The following is a 21,796-nucleotide window of genomic DNA, read 5'->3' on the forward strand; positions in this document are numbered from 1 at the left end:
CAGAAAATGAGAAGAAATATGCCCTGTTCACTGATGGGTCCTGCCGGATTGTGGGAAAGCATCGCAAGTGGAAGGCTGCTGTGTGGAGTCCTACACGACGGGTTGCAGAAGCCAATGAAGGACAGGGTGAATCGAGCCAGTTTGCAGAGGTGAAGGCTATTCAGCTGGCTTTGGACATTGCTGAGCGAGAAAAATGGCCAGTACTTTATCTCTACACTGACTCATGGATGGTGGCAAATGCTCTGTGGGGGTGGTTACAGCAGTGGAAGCAGGGCAACTGGCAGCACAGAGGCAAACCCATCTGGGCTGCTGACCTATGGCAAGATATTGCTGCCCGGATAGAGAATCTGGTTGTGAAAGTACGCCATGTAGACGCCCATGTACCGAAGAATCGGGCCACGGAGGAACATCAGAACAACCAGCAGGTGGATCGGGCCGCTAGGATTGAAGTGGCTCAGGTGGATCTGGACTGGCAACATAAGGGTGAACTCTTCATAGCTCGGTGGGCCCATGACTCCTCAGGCCATCAAGGGAGAGATGCGACATATAGATGGGCTCGTGACCGAGGGGTGGACTTGACCATGAACACTATTGCACAGGTCATCCATGAATGTGAGACATGCGCTGCGATCAAACAAGCCAAGTGTTTGAAGCCTCTTTGGTATGGAGGGCGATGGCTGAAATACAAATATGGGGAGGCCTGGCAGATTGATTATATCACACTGCCACAAACCCGTCAAGGCAAGCGCTATGTGCTCACAATGGTGGAAGCAACCACTGGATGGCTGGAAACATACCCTGTGCCCCAATGCCACTGCCCGGAACACTATCCTGGGCCTTGAAAAGCAAGTCCTGTGGCGACATGGTACCCCAGAGAGAACTGAGTCGGACAACGGGACTCATTTCTGAAACAGCCTCATAGACACCTGGGCCAAAGAGCATGGTATCGAGTGGGTGTATCACATCCCCTATCACGCACCAGCCTCTGGGAAGATAGAACGATACAATGGACTGTTAAAAACTACACTGAGAGCAATGGGTGGTGGGACTTTAAAACACTGGGATACACATTTAGCAAAAGCTACCTGGCTAGTTAACACCAGGGGATCTAACAATCGGGCTGGCCCTGCCCAATCAAAACTTCCACGTACTGTAGAAGGGGATAAAGTCCCCGTAGTGCACATGAAGAATATGTTAGGGAAGACAGTCTGGGTTAGTCCTGCCTCAGGCAAAGGCAAACCCATCCGTGGGATTGCTTTTGCCCAAGGATCTGGGTGTACTTGGTGGGTGATGCGGCAGGATGGGGAGGTCCGATGTGTACCTCATGGGGATCTGATTTTGGGCGAGAATAGCCAATGAATCAGATTGTGTGCTGTTAATTGCTAAGTAACACTGTCACTGTATGTCCTCATTGCTATAATTGCTATCAGTTGTACTACAAGTAAGGCACAGGGATGATGGGATAAGAACTGATCTCAGCAGCTGGCGCCCAGCAGTTTCCTCAAGATCTACATCTTCAGCCCACGGACTGCGTGCATGAGCCGCACCAGGTGCACCAGTCACAAGCTCCGAAAAATACAGCATGCAACAGACCAGCACCACCCAGCATCTCACCTGCCCTGAGAGACTGTTCTAACAGATGGAGCCCAAAGCCGTGGATTAAAAGAACTCAACGGACACTTTGGAGGGATGGCCCATAAACTAAGGGCATTATATGTGTGTGTATATATATATATATAACAGGGGAAAGTGGTGGCAATTCATTGGAACCTGCTGGGCATGGCATAGATGGTATGGAATAAGGGGTGGATAATGTCCTGGTTCCGGTGGGGATAGGGTTAATTTTTCCTGGTATTCCATGCCATGTGAGCCACGCCCACCCTGAGCTGCCGGGGGAGGGGTCAGGAAGTTGCTGCTTAAAAGCGGGCTGGGGCGTCCCGGGTCCCGCCGGCGAGGCGGTTCCGTAATCGTGTTTGTATATTCCCCTATCCGTGTTGTTGTTGTTGTTTGCCTGTTCCCTTTGCTGTCCTGTTAAACTGCCTTTGTCTCAACCCAAGAGTCTTGCCTTTTCTTCTGATTCTTCCTGTATTAGGAAGGCGCGAGCGAGCGGCACGTGGTTCTTTGTTGCCGTCTGAGGCTAAACCACGACACACTATCAACCCCTGCATACCTTATGTTAGTGCCACTTCTTTCTTGAGTTAATGTCTCAGTGAGACTGGTCAGGGACCCATGCCAGAGGTACAGCACAAATACAACCATGACTGGAAGGCCTTAATATTCCAGATGCTACTTATGGTGAATAGTGTCATGCAGAGATCCAGAGACTCCAGAGGGCCACATGAAGAAGCAATGAGCTAATAAATGGGATGTGGTCCTATGTGCAAGACCAGGTTAAAAGGTAATAGCATCATCTACTTCTCCAGGAGAACTGTATCTTTAGGGCAGACAGGGTCTATGCCACCACTGAACAAAAAATAAAATAAAACATCAAAACCATATCTCCTAGGATGGGAACATCCCTATCCCAACTAAGGGATTCACTGCTTAATCCACATATGAAACCCAGAGAACTACTCTCACCTTCTAAAATGTGTAAACCTACAGTTTGGGTAAGCATAGATTTGACAGAAAATCCATGGTAAATATTCACATTTTATTATTTTCTGTTGTTTCTTAAAATAACTTGTTAAAATATACATACCTCTCCATTCTCCCTCTGTAATTTTGCTTTTATGGATAAGCAATAGTTGACATCACTGGTTTTTCTTAATTCTTAAAAGAAATGGGAAAATAGGGAACATATGTGAAAAACGTGAAATAATTTTGCATATGCAGACTTGAAATACTTGGAATAGTAGAGCAAACGGAACAAAAAGTTACGAATATGAAAAGCACTGAAGAGTTTACAATACAACAGTCTAAAATTAAGAAGCCACAACATCTCAGAAGACTCATATTTTAAACATATTTAAGTATAAATGAGATTAGAGACTGAAGATCGTATTGGTTTTCCAGTGGAATTCAAAGTAATTCTGTGTTACACAAAAAAAGCCCTAAAGTATTGTAATAAGAATAAAAAGTCTGCAAAGTCAAGTGTTCCTATCTGAAGAATTGACAGAATTAAGACTGTTCTATGCAGTTTCTCCTGCAGCCTGAAATCATCAGGGAATTTGGCTGCTAAAATCTAAAAAATCTCTATGAAGTATGCACAAATCTTGATTATATATTGTTTACATGTGCCGAGATATCTGAAAAGCATGCCCTTTCATGTATGAAATACTGTTTGAAAGTATGGAAATAATTTCAAATGAAGAGGTTCCCAAAATCACTCAGGAAAAATATATTTTGTTCTATAGTCTCATTTAATGAAACAGCTGAACCATTTTTGAAATTTCCTGAAATAATTCACCAGAGGCAATGGTAATTATAGACTGTTTCATCCCCAGTGGTGAAGATTTAGTGAAGTTTTAAGCAAGTGAACATGAAAACTTATAATTGGGAAGTATTAAGCACCTCTAACTGTATTCAAGGAGAATTGCTTTAGCACAAACTGCAAGACGTTAAAAGAATAAAATACATCCTGCCTGCACAATCGTGTTGATCTCCAAAAGAAATAATTTCTTCTATTCTGAAATGTAGGCCAATTTACTACAGCAAGACTGTGAGAAAATAGCAAACTTTACACACATTAACATATCTCCCTTTAAGTATAGGCAATGTCTTGTCTTTCCTCACAAAATATGAACTTGATAAAACACTCAGGACGTAAGATTACCTGTAGCGATTTGGTGGAAAATTACTGGAATTGGCTCTGTTGTAACTAACACATCCTCATCGTTATCAGAACTGGAAACATAAGTGTTATCTACAAAAGAAAAATGCCTTGCATAGTGAAGTCCAATTGTGCTCTGCCAGTCCCTTCTGACGTTGCCCATCCCACTCTTGTACCATAAGGAACCACTTCCCATGTGGTTAGGGAAGCCCAGCACTATCATCTTCCTGGTGTGGTTTTTTTCTGCTGAGATTGCTAATGAAAAGAAAAATACCAAAAGGACGGAAGATTTGAACCCAAATTTTATAAAAGCAAACCCCTGGAGTCCGATGTCACGGCTTTCAGGAATCACACCAAGCGCTGCTCTGAACTGTCCCACAAGGCTTATGGGGGGGTTGAGTCAACCTTTTCCAAAATGAAGACTTGTTCTATGCTTTTTGTCATGTCTGACACTAAAACTCAAGCTAGGTCTGGTGTGCAGAGTGAAGGCTGCATTCAGAGCTGGATATTAACAGCCCACTATGCAAAATACCTGTGCCTCATTTTGCCTAGTCACATAAAGGATGTTTGAAGTATCTTCTAATCAGTGGATAACCTTTCTTGTGGCTAATTCATGAAAAAAAATAATCTTTCCCCCCACTTAAGAAAAAGTTAGGTATGGATATGAATATGGAAAGTCTATTCCAAGCTTTCTTACAAAATGTGGAGATTAGGCTGTGATTTTTTTTTATTTTTTATTTCCAACCAAATGTTTAGTAACAACAAACAAGGAGCAGCATGTTTTTATGTAGTATCTGCAGAAGCTTATTTTGCATTAATTGCTGAACTGCCTATGAAAGTAATAAGATTTTGTTTTCTACTGATCTGGGCTGAAATAAAACATACGCTCTAGAGCAGAAAGGCCAACAAATAAGATAATCGCAGATAAAGAGACAAATAAGAGAACTGAAACAAGGACTTGATCTATCATAATTTTGAACACTCCAGTCCCACATCAGCAAAGTGCGTGAACTCACGCATAATTTTAAGCATACTGCTGCAATCTCGAGGCCTTTGACCACAGTGCTTCCAGTGAAATGTTAAAAATGTTAACATCAATTGATCAGTACATTCAGCAATATTATTATTTGTATTACAGTGGTTTATGAAGCCCTGGTGCTGCTGCCCCTTTCTCATACAGGTGTGCCACACTGCCTTTGCAGACAAGCAGCTACACTGCCACACACAGACAGGCGTGTAGGGCTTTCCCAGCCCGCCGCCTGTGAAACAGCCTTTCTGCCACATTCACACAGATCTACCAAGTCCGACACTATCCCACACCTTCCCCTACTTCCACTCCTGTGTTGTCCCATGAGGTAATCTGAGTAACCTGCACTCAGCTCAACAAACATATATTGCGAGCAGGCAATTGCTGCAGGAGGCTGACACCACTTTTGCCCTGAGCGCTGCACTCCAGTGGGCACAACAACCTGCTCCATCTGCTCAGTTTGTGTGTGCTCGGCTACAGGCTTGGCACAGGGATGTGTTTTAGAGCCACAGCATTGTGCGAATAAAACGGGGTCCCTCCAGCCATCTGCCAGCATTCACTCCTCCTTCTCCCACTTTTGTCTGTCGGCAGGACAGGCTATAAACTGTGCCTCCAGGACAGCTGCATCTCACCCTCTCCACGAACCCCTGCCTTGCCTCTATTTGCATGCTCCACCTTGCTGCCATTATTTCAGTGTCAGTCTCACCATACTGGATGGCTCTGGGTATACAACACACGCCCATTCCTTTCCCAGGTTTGTGAGTGTAACTTACTGGTATAGAGTCTAATGAGCTGGAATAATCGAGGTCAGCATTTCACTTTAAATATACTTAACATCATATATATGAATGGGAGAAAGGAAATCCATGTGCTACAACTTATTGCTGTATGAAAAAGTAGGAAAAACAACATGTGCTGTACAGAATACACAATTATCAAGATATACATATATGGATTTTAATTATATTTTCACGTTCATTGTTTGTCATTCTTTCTTGGCAGCTGGACTTTTCACTGCCAAGTTTTTGTTTTCCTTTTCTATTTGGCAACCATTGGGTGTTTTTTTTCTTTCCTTCCATCAGTCTAATTAAACTTGAAATTAAGACACTGAGTTTGGTTTGCTTTTTTCAACATCCAGTTTCTAACACACTGCACCCAGAAACACCTCTCCTCTTAAGCAGAGTTTGCCTGGACCTAGTGGAGGGATGCAAAAAACCACTTGCTGCCAAACTTCTCTCTGTCTCTGATGCAATCTAACAAGGTCTAAGAAAAGGATGTTTCTGTGCAACCCACAAATCACTGGGATAAAAGACTACAGCAGCCAACACGTATCACTCAGAACATATATTCAATAGCAAAATGCTTGCTGCTGTAATGGTTCTCACAGGAGTCATGATCCACTCATATTAATGGAACTTTAGTCTACTCACTGATGTTATATTCTGTAACTGCTCCTAAGGAGCATTATTTTTCCCCAGTTGTGTCAATGTTATGAGAAAATGGTTACAAAGATATTTTGCTGGTACCGATATTACCTGCCTTTAAAATTTTCAGTGATATTTTCACAATTTCAGCAATGTATGTATAACTTTGAGACATTACTGTCCCAACACTATTCCTATTTTCTTCAGTGTGCCTTCGTGAGCATATTTTTAGCTTTCACTCATAATTATGAAACATTCAAACACCTTCCATTATTGAAAGTTGTCATGTTATATTACAGTTCCCATAGATATGATTTAACGCTCATCTGTTTATAATCTTTTGATGCTTTATGAAGCAATTCAGCAATAGCTACACGTTGTTATCAATGCCAAAGAGGTGACACTGCATACATAACAACAATGCATGGAGCTAGAGTATACACAGTACCCAAAGCTCTTCTTATAATACCTAAAATTTATTTGTGGTGATATCACTTTTGGCTGAATGAACATCATTTGTATGGTAACTTAATCTCTTCTATTTTCATATATTTATTGCATACATTGGCAATTATCTGATGATCAACTGTGACAGCCTTCTCACAGATTTCTAAATTTGATCCAATGTGTATTACACACTCTTAATCTCCAAAGGATATGACTTTCATATAGCTACACACTAATGGACTTAAACCTTGATCTGTAAAGACTTATCATCCCGTGAGAAATTTAATTTGATGAGCATCTGCTGCTCTGAACTCTAGCAACTAGCAGCAATACTTAATGATCATCTTCCAGTTGAGGATACCAGCACAGAGTTTCCCAGGCTTGACACCATCACACCTCGACATGTCCCTGAAACATCCCTTAAAATACATGCCAGAGAAGAGGTAGCCACAGTCATCAGTAATGTTAAGTTAGAGATTTAGCAAAAAGAGAGAAGACAAATCTGGCTCACCAAGTCAAAGCAAGTATTTTTAGGATCAAAGCTGTAAATTGGCAAAGAATCATTATCCTAACACACTAAACACCTCTTCATCACAAAGCACATACACACTGCAAAAGCTTGAGATATGAGTGAAATCAGCTCTTCCAAAGGCTTGAAGGGTTAGATTTCTAATCAGTAAACACGCACAGCTGTTTTACCCTTCCTCACCAAGTTAGCTCCAGTTCTGTCTGCCTTTAAAATAATAATAAAATACAGGGCTTTAAAATATATGTCAGAGAATATTCATTAGGTTTTAGAGCCACCAGTCACTCAGGCTTGGGCATGCTGCAAACAGCATCCGTAAGGGAAGTTTGAGGTCTGTCAGTCAGAAGAGTTTGCCAGGAGATGAGATCTTATGTGCTGTAGGAATAACTGCTGGTTCAGTGCTTCAGCTTGACATTTAGTTTAGGGGTTCATAGAGATCAAGTTCAGTGGCTTCATAATAGCTTAATCCCTGAAATGAATAAATCCATTACTGACATTTAATAAAACAAACCATTAATAAAATATGATGCAGATTTTTTTCAACTATTTGTCCCTCCTTTCATTGTCGGGTCAATGGAGTAATTAGTGAATCAATTTATCACTAGTATGACAGTGTATTTTATGAATCTCAGTTTCTCTGCTTACTACATGTTGAATAGATTATTATTAGTAGCAGTTTTTCCTCCAGTTTTTATTGGTGAAAAAAAAAATCTCTCAAAAAGGTTGTGAGCATTCTTTCACATAATCCATTGTATTTAGCATCACTGCTGATGCTGATTTCTCTCTGCATCTGCTTCAAACACTCTGGTGTTTTGAACAGACATAGTCTACTCCTGCTTATCAGTGAAGAAGATCAAAGCCTCGCTTCTTTAGAGATTCTAAAAGAAACAAGAAATATCTCTTTTAAAAATATTACAGAGATGTTACGGATAATGATCAAAAAAGGCCAGAGGGTTTCATATCATTCACGGTATTTACACTATTAAATACTCTCAGGTGCAAAATACACAATGATGTGGTGCAATCCAACAGTACTACCAAGTACATTTACTTGCACAATGCCTGTCTGCCCTCACCCTCACTTCCCTCTCCTGCTTCTGCTAACTTCGGTGCCACCTGAAGTATCTGTGCAGTCTCTTTGTGAAGGAAATCAGGGAAACAAGCTAGCTGAAAACTAGCTTTTGCTCTTTCCTGGTTATCTTTCATATAGACAACTTCCTTTGTCTGGGTCGGCCACATGGTAACACAAATACTTTTGCCAACCCAGCTCAAGGTATGACAGGGAGGCAGGATTGAGCATTTGGGAACTGCTTTGCAAGCTTATGTTACTGTCCTGCTTCTGGTGGGAATAGGGTTAATTTTCGTCAGGCTCTGGCACAGACACAGGTATTCCATATCACGTGAGCCATGCCCAGTCTATAGCTGGGAGCTGGCCAGGGGAGGGGGCGGGAAGTCGCTGCTTGGGAGTGGGCTGGGGTATCCCAGGTCCGGTCCCAAGCAGTGGTACTGTAATCGTATTTGTACATTTCTTTATCCATGTCATTGTTGTTTTCTTCTTCCCTTTGCTATTCTGTTAAACTGCCTTTGTCTCAACCCTTTTTCTTCTGATTCTTCCCCATGGCTGTGAGGGGAGCGGGGGTGGGGTGTTTGAGAGAGTAGCCACGTGGTTCTTTGTTGCCTTCTGAGGCTAAACCAAGACAGTCCTTTTTGGCGCCCAATGTGGGGCTCGAAGGGTTGAGATAACAACAGAATCCAACTAGAGCTTGTTTAATCGAATTTGTTGTGTGCATTTATTATATTAGTTAAATGGTTGCTGGTCACCATGTTACTTGGTTTGTTCTCATGGCTGTGTTATGTAAATTCCTATATGGCTTATGTACTCCCCAAGATGCTGTTTATCACCTCTGGGCGAGGGATCAGGATTATCATTTTGCTGTCCTGTGTAATATCAACTTATGATAAGATAACATCACTGTTCAGACAGTTATTTCAAGGTGTTTATGTAGTATTGCTGTCCTGCCCATACCTTGGGTGCTGTCTCTCAGAATTTATTAATAATCACACCCAGTCTATGGGGGAAACAGGGCGGGACACTTTCCCCAGCTCTTTTGCCTCCCTTTTCTCCTTCGGGTCAGGTATGGCAGCTTTTGAGAATTTTGAATACCCTTGGGATGCTCAAACCAGCATGTTCCTAGTGTTATGTCTCCTGAATGTGTTCCAGGTCTTGTTTAGGGTTAAGCGACTATTTAAGACTACCACCCAGAGATCTGCTCTGAGTCTGGATAGTCGGGGGTGGCATGGCATGTGGGAGAACATGGGCAGGTACCCAGAGAACTTCTCACCTCCAATGGTCTGGGACTTCACCCCTGAACAACTACAGGACCCTGACAGAGTAGTAGAATATCTGAAGGGAAAATGCTGTGGCTATTCTAGAGAGGCACAACTCCCCGCACTGTGCTGGGCCCTGGCAAGTATTTACCAAATGCTGCTCAATATTATGCAGCACCCTCAGGGGAAAGAGAGGGAAACCAGGCCGACAGACGCTACAGCTACTGCAACCCCTGCGACAGACACTGTGGCTACTGCAACCCCGGTGGCAGGCACTGAGGCTACTCCAACCCTGGTGACAGGCTCTGCGGCTACTCAAACCTCGGTGGCAAACATTGCAGCTGAATGCAAAATCCAACCTGTACTGGTATCAGTTGTCCCTATACAGAAGAAGAAGTACACGAAGAAATCAGTTCGCATCGAAAGGGATCACGACGAACCAGGGCCATCACGAGAACAGGAGGAAAAGGAAGAACTGGAGGAAAGCAAATGTAACTCCAGTCTTCAAAAAGGGCAAGAAGGAGGAGACGGGGAACTACAGGCCGGTCAGCCTCACCTCCATCCTTGGAAAGATGATGGAACAGCTCGTTCTGGGTGTCCTCTCAAGGCATGTGGAGGAAAAGAAAGCTATCAGAAGTACTCAACATGGATTCACCAAGGGGAAACCATGTCTGACTAATCTGATAGCCTTCTACGATGGCATGACTGGATGGATAGATGAGGGGAGGGCAGTGGATGTGGTCTACCTTGACTTCAGCAAGGCTTTCGACACGGTCTCCCACAGCATCCTCATAGGGAAGCTTAGGAAGAGTGGGCTAGATGAATGGACAGTAAGGTGGATAGATAACTGGTTGAAAGACAGAGCTCAAAGGGTCATGATTAGGGGCACAGAGTCTAGTTGGAGGTGAGTGACTAGTGGCGTTCCCCAGGGGTCAGTACTGGGTACAGTCCTCTTCAATATATTCATCAATGACCTGGATGAGGGGATAGAGTGCACCCTCAGCAAGTTTTCCGATGACACAAAGCTGGGAGGGGTGGCTGACACACCAGAAGGCTGTGCCGCCATACAGAGAGACCTGGACAGGCTGGAGAGTTGGGCGGAGAGAAACCTTATGAAATTCAACAAGGGCAAGTGTAGGGTGCTGCACCTGGGGAGGAATAACCCCAGGCACCAGTACAGGTTGGGGGCTGACCTGCTGGAGAGCAGCTCTGTGGAAAGAGACCTGGGAGTCCTGGTGGACAACAGGATGACCATGAGCCAGCAATGTGCCCTTGTGGCCAAGAAGGCCAATGGCATCCTGGGGTGCATCAAGAAGAGTGTGGCCAGCAGGTCGAGGGAGGTCATCCTCCCCCTCTACTCTGCCCTGGTGAGGCTGCACCTGGAGTACTGTGTCCAGTTCTGGGCTCCCCGGTTCAAGAAGGACAGGGAACTGCTGGAGAGGGTACAGCAGAGAGCTACCAAGATGATTAGGGGACTGGAACACCTCTCTTATGAAGAAAGGCTGAGGGATTTGGGTCTTTTTAATCTGGAAAAAAGACGGCTGAGGGGGGACCTTATCAATGCTTATAAATACTTAAAGGGTGGGTGTCAGGAGGATGGGGCCAGGCTCTTTTCAGTGGTGCCTGGGGACAGGACAAGAGGTAATGGGCACAAACTTGAACATAGGAAGTTACACCTAAACACGAGGAGGAACTTCTTTCCTTTGAGGGTGGCAGAGCACTGGAACAGGCTTCCCAGAGAGGTGGTGGAGTCTCCATCTCTGGAGACATTCAAAACCCGCCTGGATGTCTTCCTGTGCAACCTGCTCTAGGTGACCCTGCTCTGGCAGGGGGATTGGACTAGATGATCTCCAGAGGTCCCTTCCAACCCTACCATTCTGTGATTCTGTGAACCAGAAATAATCATCCGATCCCTATCCCGGAGTAAGCTGCGAGATATGTGAAAAGATTTCAGCCGACTTTCAGGCGAGCACATTGTCACCTGGCGGCTCTGGTGTTGGGATAACGGGGCCAGTAGTTTGGAATTAGAGGGTAGGGAACCAAGCAGCTGGGGTCCCTGTCTAGGGAAGGGGGCATTGACAAGGCAATTGGGAAGAAGACCCAAGCCCTCAGCCTCTGGAAACGACTCCTGTTAGGCGTGAGGGAGAGGTACCCCTTCAGTGAGGATGTTGTATGTCACCCAAGCAAGTGGACTACCATGGAAAGAGGTATCCAGTACCTGAGAGAATTAGCCGTGCGGGAGATTATTTATTATGACTTGGACAATGCAGACTTACCCACAGACCCTGATGAGGTGCAATGCACAAGGCCCATGTGGCGGAAGTTTGTACGGAGCGCACCATCGTCATATGCCAACTCACTGGCAGTAATGGAATGGAAAGGCGAAGAGGGACCAATGGTGGATGAGGTGGCTGGCCGGCTCCGGCGATATGAAGAAAGTCTCTCTTCCCCCCTTGTCTCAGCTGTGGAGAAACTGTCGCGGAAGGTCCAGCAACTTGAAGACAATATGTCCTAAACCCCACCTGTATGGGCCAGCATCTCAGCTATTAGGAACAGGCATTTCCCCACTCGAGAGAGAGAGTACAGAGGATACACACCACGAGGCACCCTGTGGTTCTACCTGCGTGACCACGGAGAGGACACGAGGAAGTCGGATGGACAACCTACTGCGATCCTATGGGCACGGGTAGAGGAGTTGCAAGGAAGAACAACCACAAAAGGGGATCCCTCCAGGAAAAGTGCTGCCCCAGTTTCCAGCGGGCAGTTCCCCAGACAGAGCAGAAGGCCTGATCTTGCTTCTGATCCTCTTGAAGGAACTTCCAAGTCATTTCTGCAAGAAGTGAGTAACGGATACTATGACCAGGATTAGAGGGGCCCTGCCTCCGGCCAGGTGGAGGAAAGGGACAACCGGGTTTATTGGACGGTGTGGATTCGATGGCCTGGCACATCAGACCCACAGGAGTATAAGGCTCTAGTGGACACGGGTGCACAGTGCACCCTAATACCATCAAGCTATAGAGGGGCAGAACCCATTTGTATTTCTGGGGTCACAGGGGGATCCCAAGAGTTGACTGTACTGGAGGCAGAAGTGAGCCTAACTGGGAATGAGTGGCAAAAACATCCCATTGTGACTGGCCCAGAGGCTCCATGCATCCCTGGTATAGATTACCTCAGGAGAGGGCATTTCAAGGACCCAAAAGGGTACCGGTGGGCCTTTGGCATAGCTGCCTTGGAGACGGAGGAAGTTAAACGGTTGTCTACCTTGCCTGGTCTCTCGGAGGATTCTTCTGTTGTGGGGTTGTTGAGGGTCGAAGAACAGCAGGTGCCGATTGCTACCACAACGGTGCATCGGCGGCAATATCGCACTAACCGAGACTCTCTGATTCCTGTACATAAGCTGATTTGTCAACTAGAGGTTCAAGGAGTGATCAGCAAGACTTGCTCACCCTTTAAGAGTCCCATATGGCCAGTGCGAAAATCTAATGGAGAGTGGAGGCTAACTGTAGACTATCGTGGCCTGAATGAAGTCACATCACTGCTGAGCGCTGCCGTGCTGGACATGCTAGAACTCCAGTATGAACTGGAGTCCAAGGCAGCCAAGTGGTATGCCACGACTGATATAGCAAATGCATTCTTCTCAATCCCTTTGGCAGCAGAGTGCAGGCCACAGTTTGCTTTCACTTGGAGGGGCGTCCAATACACCTGGAATCGACTGCCCCAGGGGTGGAATCTATCGCCACTATTTGCCATGGACTGATCCAGACTGCACTGGAACAGGGTGAAGCTCCAGAACATCTGCAATACATTGATGACATCATCGTATGGGGAAACACAGCAGAAGAAGTTTTTGAGAAAGGGAATAAAATAGTCCGAATCCTTCTGAAAGCTGGTTTTGCCATAAAAAGAAGTAAGGTCAAGGGACCTGTGCAGGAGACCCAGTTTTTAGGAATAAAATGGCAAGATGGACGTCGTCAGATTCCAATGGATGTGATCAACAAAATAGCAGCTATGTCTCCACCAACTAGTAAAAAGGAAACGCAAGCTTTCTTAGGCATTGTGGGTTTTTGGAGGATGCATATCCCAGATTACAGTCCAATTGTAAGCCCTCTGTATCAAGTAACCCGGAAGAAGAATGATTTTAAATGGGGTCCTGAGCAATGACAAGCTTTTGAACAAATCAAACAGGAAATAGTCCATGCAGTGGCCCCGGGGCCAGTCCGGGCAGGACAAGATGTTAAAAATGTGCTCTACACCGCAGCCGGGGAGAACGGCCCTACCTGGAGCCTCTGGCAGAAAGCACCAGGGGAGACCCGAGGTCGACCCCTAGGGTTTTGGAGTCGGGGATACAGAGGATCCGAAGCCCGCTACACTCCAACAGAAAAAGAGATATTGGCAGCATATGAAGGGGTTCGAGCTGCTTCGGAAGTGGTTGTTAAAGAAGCACAGCTCCTCTTAGCATCTTGACTGGTGCTGGGCTGGATGTTCAAAGAAAGGGTCCCCACCACACATCATGCAACTGATGCTACATGGAGTAAGTGGATTGCACTGATCACACAGCGAACTCGAATGGGAAACCCCAGTCGCCCAGGAATTCTGGAAGGGATCATGGACTGGCCAGAAGGCAAGGATTTCAGAATGTCACCAGAGGAGGAGGTGACGCATGCGGAAGAGGCCCCATGTTATAATGAACTCTCAGATAATGAGAAACAGTATGCCCTGTTCACTGATGGGTCCTGCCGGATTGTGGGAAAGCATCGCAAGTGGAAGGCTGCTGTGTGGAGTCCTACTCAACAAGTTGCAGAAGCCGCTGAAGGACGAGGTGAATCGAGCCAGTTTGTGTGGTGAAAGTCATCCAGCTGGCTCTAGACCTTGCCAAATGAGAAAAATGGCCAGTACTTTATACTGATTCATGGATGATGACAAATGCTCTCTGGGGGTGGTTACAGCAGTGGAAGCAGGGCAACTGGCAGCGCAGAGGCAAACCCATCTGGGCTGCTGAATTTTGGCAAGGTATAGCTGCCTGGCTAGAAAATCTGGTTGTGAAAGTAGGCCATGTAGATGCCCATGTACTGAAGAATCGGGCCACGGAGGAACATCAGAACAACCAGCAGGTGGATCGGGCTGCTAGGATTGAAGTGGCTCAGGTGGATCTGGACTGGCAACACAGGGGTGAACTCTTCATAGCTCGATGGGCCCATGACACCTCAGGCCATCAAGGGAGAGATGCGACATATAGATGGGCTCGTGACCGAGGGGTGGACTTGACCATGGACACTATTGCACAGGTCATCCATGAATGTGACATGCGCTGCAATCAAGCAAGCCAAGCGGTTAAAGCCTCTTTGGTATGGAGGGCGATGGCTGAAATATAAATATGGGGAGGCCTGGCAGATTGATTATATCACACTGACACAAACCTGTCAAGGCAAGCGCTATGCGCTCACAATGGTGGAAGCAACCACCGGATGGCTGGAAACATACCCTGTGCCCCATGCCACTGCCCGGAACACTATCCTGGGCCTTGAAAGACAAGTCCTGTGGTGACATGGCACCCCAGAGAGAATTGAGTCGGACAACGGGACTCATTTCCGAAACAGCCTCATAGACACCTGGGCCAAAGAGCATGGCATTGAGTGGGTGTATCACATCCCCTATCATGCACCAGCCTCTGGGAAGATAGAACAATACAATGGACTGTTAAAGACTACACTGAGAGCAATGGGTGGTGGGACCTTAAAACATTGGGATGTACATTTAGCAAAGGCTACCTGGCTAATTAACACCAGGGGATCTACCAATCAAGCTGGCCCTGCCCAATGAAAACGTCCACATACTGTAGAAGGGGATAAAGTCCCCGTAGTGCACATGAAGAATATGTTAGGGAAGACAGTCTGGGTTAGTCCTGCCTCAGGCAAAGGCAAACCCATCCGTGGGATTGCTTTTGCCCAAGGACCTGGGTGCACTTGGTGGGTGATGTGGAAGGATGGGGAGGTCCGATGTGTACCTCATGGGGATCTGATTTTGGGCGAGAATTGCCAATGAATCAAATTGTATGATGTTAATTGCTGAATAACCCTGTCACTGTATGTCCTCATTACTGTAAATGCTATCAGCTGTACTACAGTAAGAATCACCCAAACTAATGACAAATAGACTTTGATGAAAAACCGAGTGAAGTGCAGCAGTGATGTGATCAGACCTCAGCAGCTGGCACCCAGCAACTTCATTGAGATCTACATCTTCCACCCATGGACCGTGGGCATGAGCTGCACCGGAAACATCAGCTGCAAGCTCCCAAAATACAGCATGCAACAGTCCAGCACCACAGACCATCTCTCCTGTCCTGACAGACTGTTCTAACAGATGGAGTCCAAAGTCATGGATTAAATGAACTCAACGGACATTTTAGAGGGATGGTTTATAGACTAAGGGTATTATATCTGTATGAATATATGTGAAAAATAGTGAAGGTATTGTTGGCTTTCGCCATAATAACAAGGCTATAAATATTTGACTTATAAGGATAACTAACCTTTAGTAAATTAGGAAACATGAGAAACCTCAAAGATAACAACTAACAGCAGCTATGAAGAAAAACATCCGAGAGAAACAAAAGAGAACAACTCCAAAAGACCCCACAAGTGATTAACAGAAGGAAACAGATGCATAGGAGAAGGGAGTTGATGATAATCGATCCTACCAGAAGGAAACACATGCATGGGAAAGGGGAGCTGATCCTACCAGAAGGAAACAGATGCATGGGAAAAGGGAACTGAAGATCATCGATCCTCAGAAACAATTGCCAGAAGGAAACACACAAATAGAAGAGAAAAAGGACTAATGATAATCAATCATCATAAACAATTACTCTGCCTAAAATAGTGAATACGTATGCAATATTGAATGTATATAAGACGTGGGTGAAGTATTAGCTGGTGTGCCTCTGACTTGAGTCATGCACCCAGCGCTGTGCTTTTGCTTTATTGACTTTGTCCCTATAATAAAATAAGTGCCATTTCTGTTTAAGGGATCTGGTGGTTTATTACAATATATATGTACATATATATATAAAAGATAGGGGAAGTGGTGGCAATTAATTAGAAACTGTAAGATCTGGGCATGACGTAGATGGTATGGACTAAGGGGTAGATAATGTCCTGGTTCTGGCGGGGATGGGGTTAATTTTCCCCAGGCTCTGGCAGGGACACAGGTATTTCATCCCATGTGAGCAGGGGAGGGGGCAGGAAGTCACTGCTTGGGAGCAGGCTGGGGTGTCCCAGGTCCGGTCCTGAGCAGTTGTACTGTAATGGTGTTTGTACATTCCTCTGTCGGTGTTATTGTTGTTTTCTTGTTCCCTTTGCTGTTCTGTTAAATTGCCTTTGTCTCAACCCACAATTTTTGCCTTTTTCTTCCGATTCTCCCCTACGGCCATGGGGGGAGCTGGGGTGTTTGAGAGAGCGGCTGCGTGGTTCTTTGTTGCTGTCTGAGGCTAAACCACGAAAGTTACCAAAGACATACCCATACACAAACCCTTGGCTGCAACAGACCCAGAGAAGCGTCAGTGCACAGTCCACCAGCTTAACTTTAAGAACATAAGTATTCTCATTAAGGTCTAACACAGAAGTGCTTTGCTGGCCCTGTGCCAGACTGTGCAGCCTCTTGAAAGATCAAGCTTTATCTACCATGCCAAAGAGGAGTTGGGCACTTTTCCAGTCCTATCACTGTTGTCTCCAGACACAGAAAGCTCCGGTCCCTGTAAACTTGTGAACCAGGTTTTCTCACCCTGACCCAGGTGATAAATGATGCCTAAAAAGAAGAAATGACCATGAAAATAATCCAACTAATGGAAAATGATTAGCACAAGGATGCACCTGGAAGACATTAACACCCTTCCAAATATTCTCATCTGAATATTGCAAATTGCAGTAACATGCATACAAGTGTCATGGACAAGAACGTTGCACTGTACCTGGGTAATCCTCAGAGACATGCACTGAATAGGATACACTGTAAAAAGAAAAAAAAAGAAACAACAGAATTAATAACAACAACATTCACTGCTGGCATAAGATTCTTTTCTTGCTCCTGTATTATTTTATGTTTATTTATAGGTTCCTGACAGTTTCCAGGACAGAAGGTAACAGCTATTTTGATGGCATTTGAAGTATGCAGCAAAAAAAAAGTGTCATGCCCATTTTGAAAGCTTACTTTGCTAAATTGGCACATCCCTTTTTCAACCTTCGCAAAAAGAATATCAAGACTGCATTATAATCACTTTAGAGTAATATTTCACAATGTCTGTACTTATGCTTAAAAAAAATAATGTTGCTCTTTGAACACCAGAACTAGAAAAGCCCAGTTTTCTCTACGTCTGTTTCTGGGGTTTACTCAAGGCTCAGTAGTACTTCTGTACATTCCTGTTAGTCTCAGCAAAGGCTCTGTATGGCTTGGACTCCTTCCTCTTATCAAACACCCATATTTATAACAGTTGTGGCAATCTTATTTGACACCTCTACCTCTCTGTCAAGCTGAGTTCGAATCAAATTTGGAAGAGACGCGGTCACACTAAAGGGTAGCTTCACTACATGGATTACCTGCATCTGTTTCATCAGAAAATGGACATACAAACATACTGCCCCAGTCCTCCAGCTCAGCCCACATGTGCTTTCCCTACCACACAGTAAGATGTTCACTAAACTCACTGCTGAGAGCAGGACAAATAGGCATGATGGTCTGCTCAGTTATGTAAGTACCCATCAAGTTCCTTTGGTTTTTTTAAGGTTAATGTGCATCTTCATTTTGCATTCAAAACATTCAACTCTGCAGCATGCTGAAAGCTTTCTGTTGCATAATTCATGTTCTTTCCACTTCTAAATCCTATAAATTGTATGTGTCAACCTACACATTTAAATAATACATGATGTGTGTCCATGTCATAGAATCATAGAATCACAGGGTTGGAAGGGACCTCTGGAGATCATCTAGTCCAACCCCACTGCCAGAGCAGGGTCACCTAGAGCAGGTTGCACAGGAACACATCCAGGCAGGTTTTGAACGTCTCCAGAGTTGGAGACTCCACCACCTCTCTGGGCAGCCTGTTCCAGTGCTCTGCCACCCTCAAAGGAAAGAAGTTCCTCCTCATGTTTAGGTGGAACTTCCTATGCTCAAGTTTGTGCCCATTACCTCTTGTCCTGTCCCCGGGCACCACTGAAAAGAGCCTGGCCCCATCCTCCTGACACCCACCCTTTAAGTATTTATAAGTGTTGATGAGATCCCCCCTCAGTCTTCTCTTCTCCAGGCTAAACAGACCCAAATCCCTCAGCCTTTCTTCATAAGAGAGGTGTTCCAGTCCCCTGATCATCTTGGTAGCCCTTTGCTGTACCCTCTCCAGCAGTTCCCTGTCCCTCTTGAACTGGGGAGCCCAGAACTGGACACAGTACTCCAGGTGTGGCCTCACCAGGGCAGAGTAGAGGGGGAGGTGACCTCCCTCGACCTGCTGGCCACACTCTTCTTGATGCACCCCAGGATGCCAAAGACAAAATATTCCAAAATAAAGAAATGTTATATCTCAGTGCAGTCATGTGTGGAGAATTTTGTCCTGTGGTGCAAAAAGAAACCACCAACCCCCCCCCAGGAAGTTAACTAAGGGCCTGTTCTTACCAAAAACTATGTTCTAGACATTGTGGTGTGGCCTACTCACTGGCGGGGTGGTGTGAGGAGCAGAAAAGGCCTTGACTGCTTAGGAACAACCAAAAACATTAGTGCACTACCAACACTATTCTCATCCCAAATCCAAAACATAGCACTAGCTAGCTCCTAGCAAGAAAGTCAAACACATCCCAGCCAAAACCATGACAAATGCTTTTCAGATGGAGGCGGCATCAGATGCCACAATGCCATATGGCATCATGCTCAGTATATAAAGCTGGGAGAAGAAGAAGGAAAGGGGTGATGTTTGGAGTTACGGCGTTTGTCTTCCCAAGTAACAATTACGTGTGATGGAGCCCTGCTTTCCTGGAGATGGCTGAACACCTGCCTGCCAACGGGAAGTAGTGAAGGATTTCCTTGTTTGGCTTTGCTCGAGTGTGTGGCTTTTGCTTTACCTATTAAACTGTCTTTATCTCAACCCACGAGTTTTTCCTCACTTTTACTCTTCTGATTCTCTCCCCCATCTTGCTGTGAGGGGAGTGAGCATGCAGCTGCATGGTTCTAGCTGCTGGCTGGGGTTAAACCACGACAGTATTAATAAAAGATCTATCTGTCAAACCAATATCAAATGGTAATATGTTGGAAATAATAATAGAATCTGATAAGCCTGTGCTGCCACTTCAGAGGAAAGCATTTAAAGGCGATGCGAACCAAAGATTAAAAAACAAAATATTTGTTTATTATGTTGGGTGTATTTAATTATTAACATAGGAAGTTCCGTTCAAATACACGGAAAAACTTCTTTACAATGAGGGTGACAGAGCACTGGAACAGGCTGCCCAGGGAGGTTGTGGAGTCCCCTTCTCTGGAGATTTTCAAGACTCGCCTGGATGCAGTCCTGAGTAATGTGCTCTAGGCAATCCTGCTTTAGCAGGGGAGTTGGACTAGATGATCTCTAGAGGTCCCTTCCAACTCTGAAGTTTCTGTGATTCTGTGATTCTGTGATTAACACTGTTAGCCCCCCCCCCCCAAAGGGAATGTCTAATTGTCTTCTTTCTATCTAAATTTACATCTTCAGCATGTGTTGGGATCTCTGTGCTGCCCTCTCTTCAGTGCCCCCAGATCAGTGTACTCTGAGAAGTATTAGTGAAGTATTATGCCAGAGAAAGCTCTTGTGGGAATCCCCTTTTAGATAGGCCATTCTTCTCACATATATTTAAACTCATATTTGGTGAGAATAGATTGTTTGAGCCCCCAGAGAGAGAGGTGGTGGTGCTTTGCTTGGGCTTGTAATCATATGTTAGTTATGTGCAGGCTATGGAAGCAAAAAGCCAAAATAAAACTACTGAACAGAACCAAACTTGGTTTTGTGTCCCAGCTCGCCATTGTCACATATGATCACACTTTGGCACATTTTTCTGCACTCAGGATAAACTGCTTCCTAATGATTGTGCACCTGATTTGTCAGAAAACAAGATATACCAGGCTAACAAAGGTCTCTTAAGAGGTTTCAGTCCTGCAGCCACCCAAGTATTTTCCCGCTGATTTCAATGAGGTTTAGAGCCAAGACAGAAACACAGGACTGTGATGGCACCTTCAAAAAGCACAAACTTCAGCGAAGATGCAGATGTTCAACACCCCTCAGTGTTAAATCCTCTCAGAGCCAAAGCAAGCCTTTACTGAAGCAGCTTTCTCGTTTAAGTACTCAGAAATGCAACTGGAATTAATTTAGGCCTGGCCTCCACAGAGTACAACATGATTATTCCAGTGAGGGATGTGATTTTTCCTTCTGGCAATGCACTTCCTCTGTACAACCCTATTGCAGTTACATTGCTATAAATACAGCTTATAGCATTATAATTTATTTCCATTCCCATAAACACATTCTAACCAGACAACCATCATCCTTGCTCGTTCACTTATATTGCTTTAACTACATGAACGTAGTTAAAACCATGTTATTTGTTTTATTCAGCTGAGACCCTCTGCAGAAGGTATTCTACAGTACATATATTTCTCGACCCTTAAGGTCAGAACAAACTTCATACTAGAAATGGCCTTGTAAAATTTTTGTTATTTAACAAACAGTAAAGTACCATATGAGAAACCAGTGAGAGCTGTCATGTTTCACTGCTTATGAGTTTTTAATCTAAACTTTGTATTGCTTGAAATAATATTAGCATGTAGAGCCCCAGCCTTAGCTTAGTGTGGTGGGTTGACCCGGGCTGGATGCCAGGTCCTCACCAAAGCCATTCTATCGCTCCCCCTCCTCAACTGGATAGGTGAGAGAAAATATCACAAAAGGCTTGTGGGTCAAGATAAGGACAGGGAGATCACTCGGCAATTACCATCACAGGCAAAACAGACTTGACTTGGCATACAAGTAGCTAAAGGGTGGGTTGAAGGAGGATGGTGCCAGACTCTTTTCATTGGTTCCCAGTGACAGGATGAGGGGCAATGGGCACAAGTTGGAACATCAGAAGTTCCATTCAAATACACGGAAAAACTTCTTTACAATGAGGGTGACAGAGCACTGGAACAGGCTGCCCAGGGAGGTTGTGGAGTCCCCTTCTCTGGAGATTTTCAAGACTCGCCTGGATGCAGTCCTGAGGGATGTGCTCTAG

General features: G+C 45.0%; 1 protein-coding gene across 1 annotated transcript in view; it reads right to left on the reverse strand.

Annotated features, from left to right (window-relative positions):
• LOC141735545 (protein mono-ADP-ribosyltransferase PARP8-like) overlaps positions 1 to 21,796 on the reverse strand; it is a 157,537-nt gene that overhangs the window by 80,194 nt on the left and 55,547 nt on the right. The window contains 3 exon segments of the mRNA XM_074568519.1: positions 2,702 to 2,772; positions 3,776 to 3,865; positions 17,494 to 17,531. Coding sequence (XP_074424620.1) covers positions 2,702 to 2,772; positions 3,776 to 3,865; positions 17,494 to 17,531 — 199 coding nt within the window.

This window comes from Larus michahellis, chromosome W (assembly GCF_964199755.1).
Source record: "Larus michahellis chromosome W, bLarMic1.1, whole genome shotgun sequence".
In the NCBI taxonomy this organism is placed as follows: Eukaryota; Metazoa; Chordata; class Aves; order Charadriiformes; family Laridae; genus Larus; species Larus michahellis.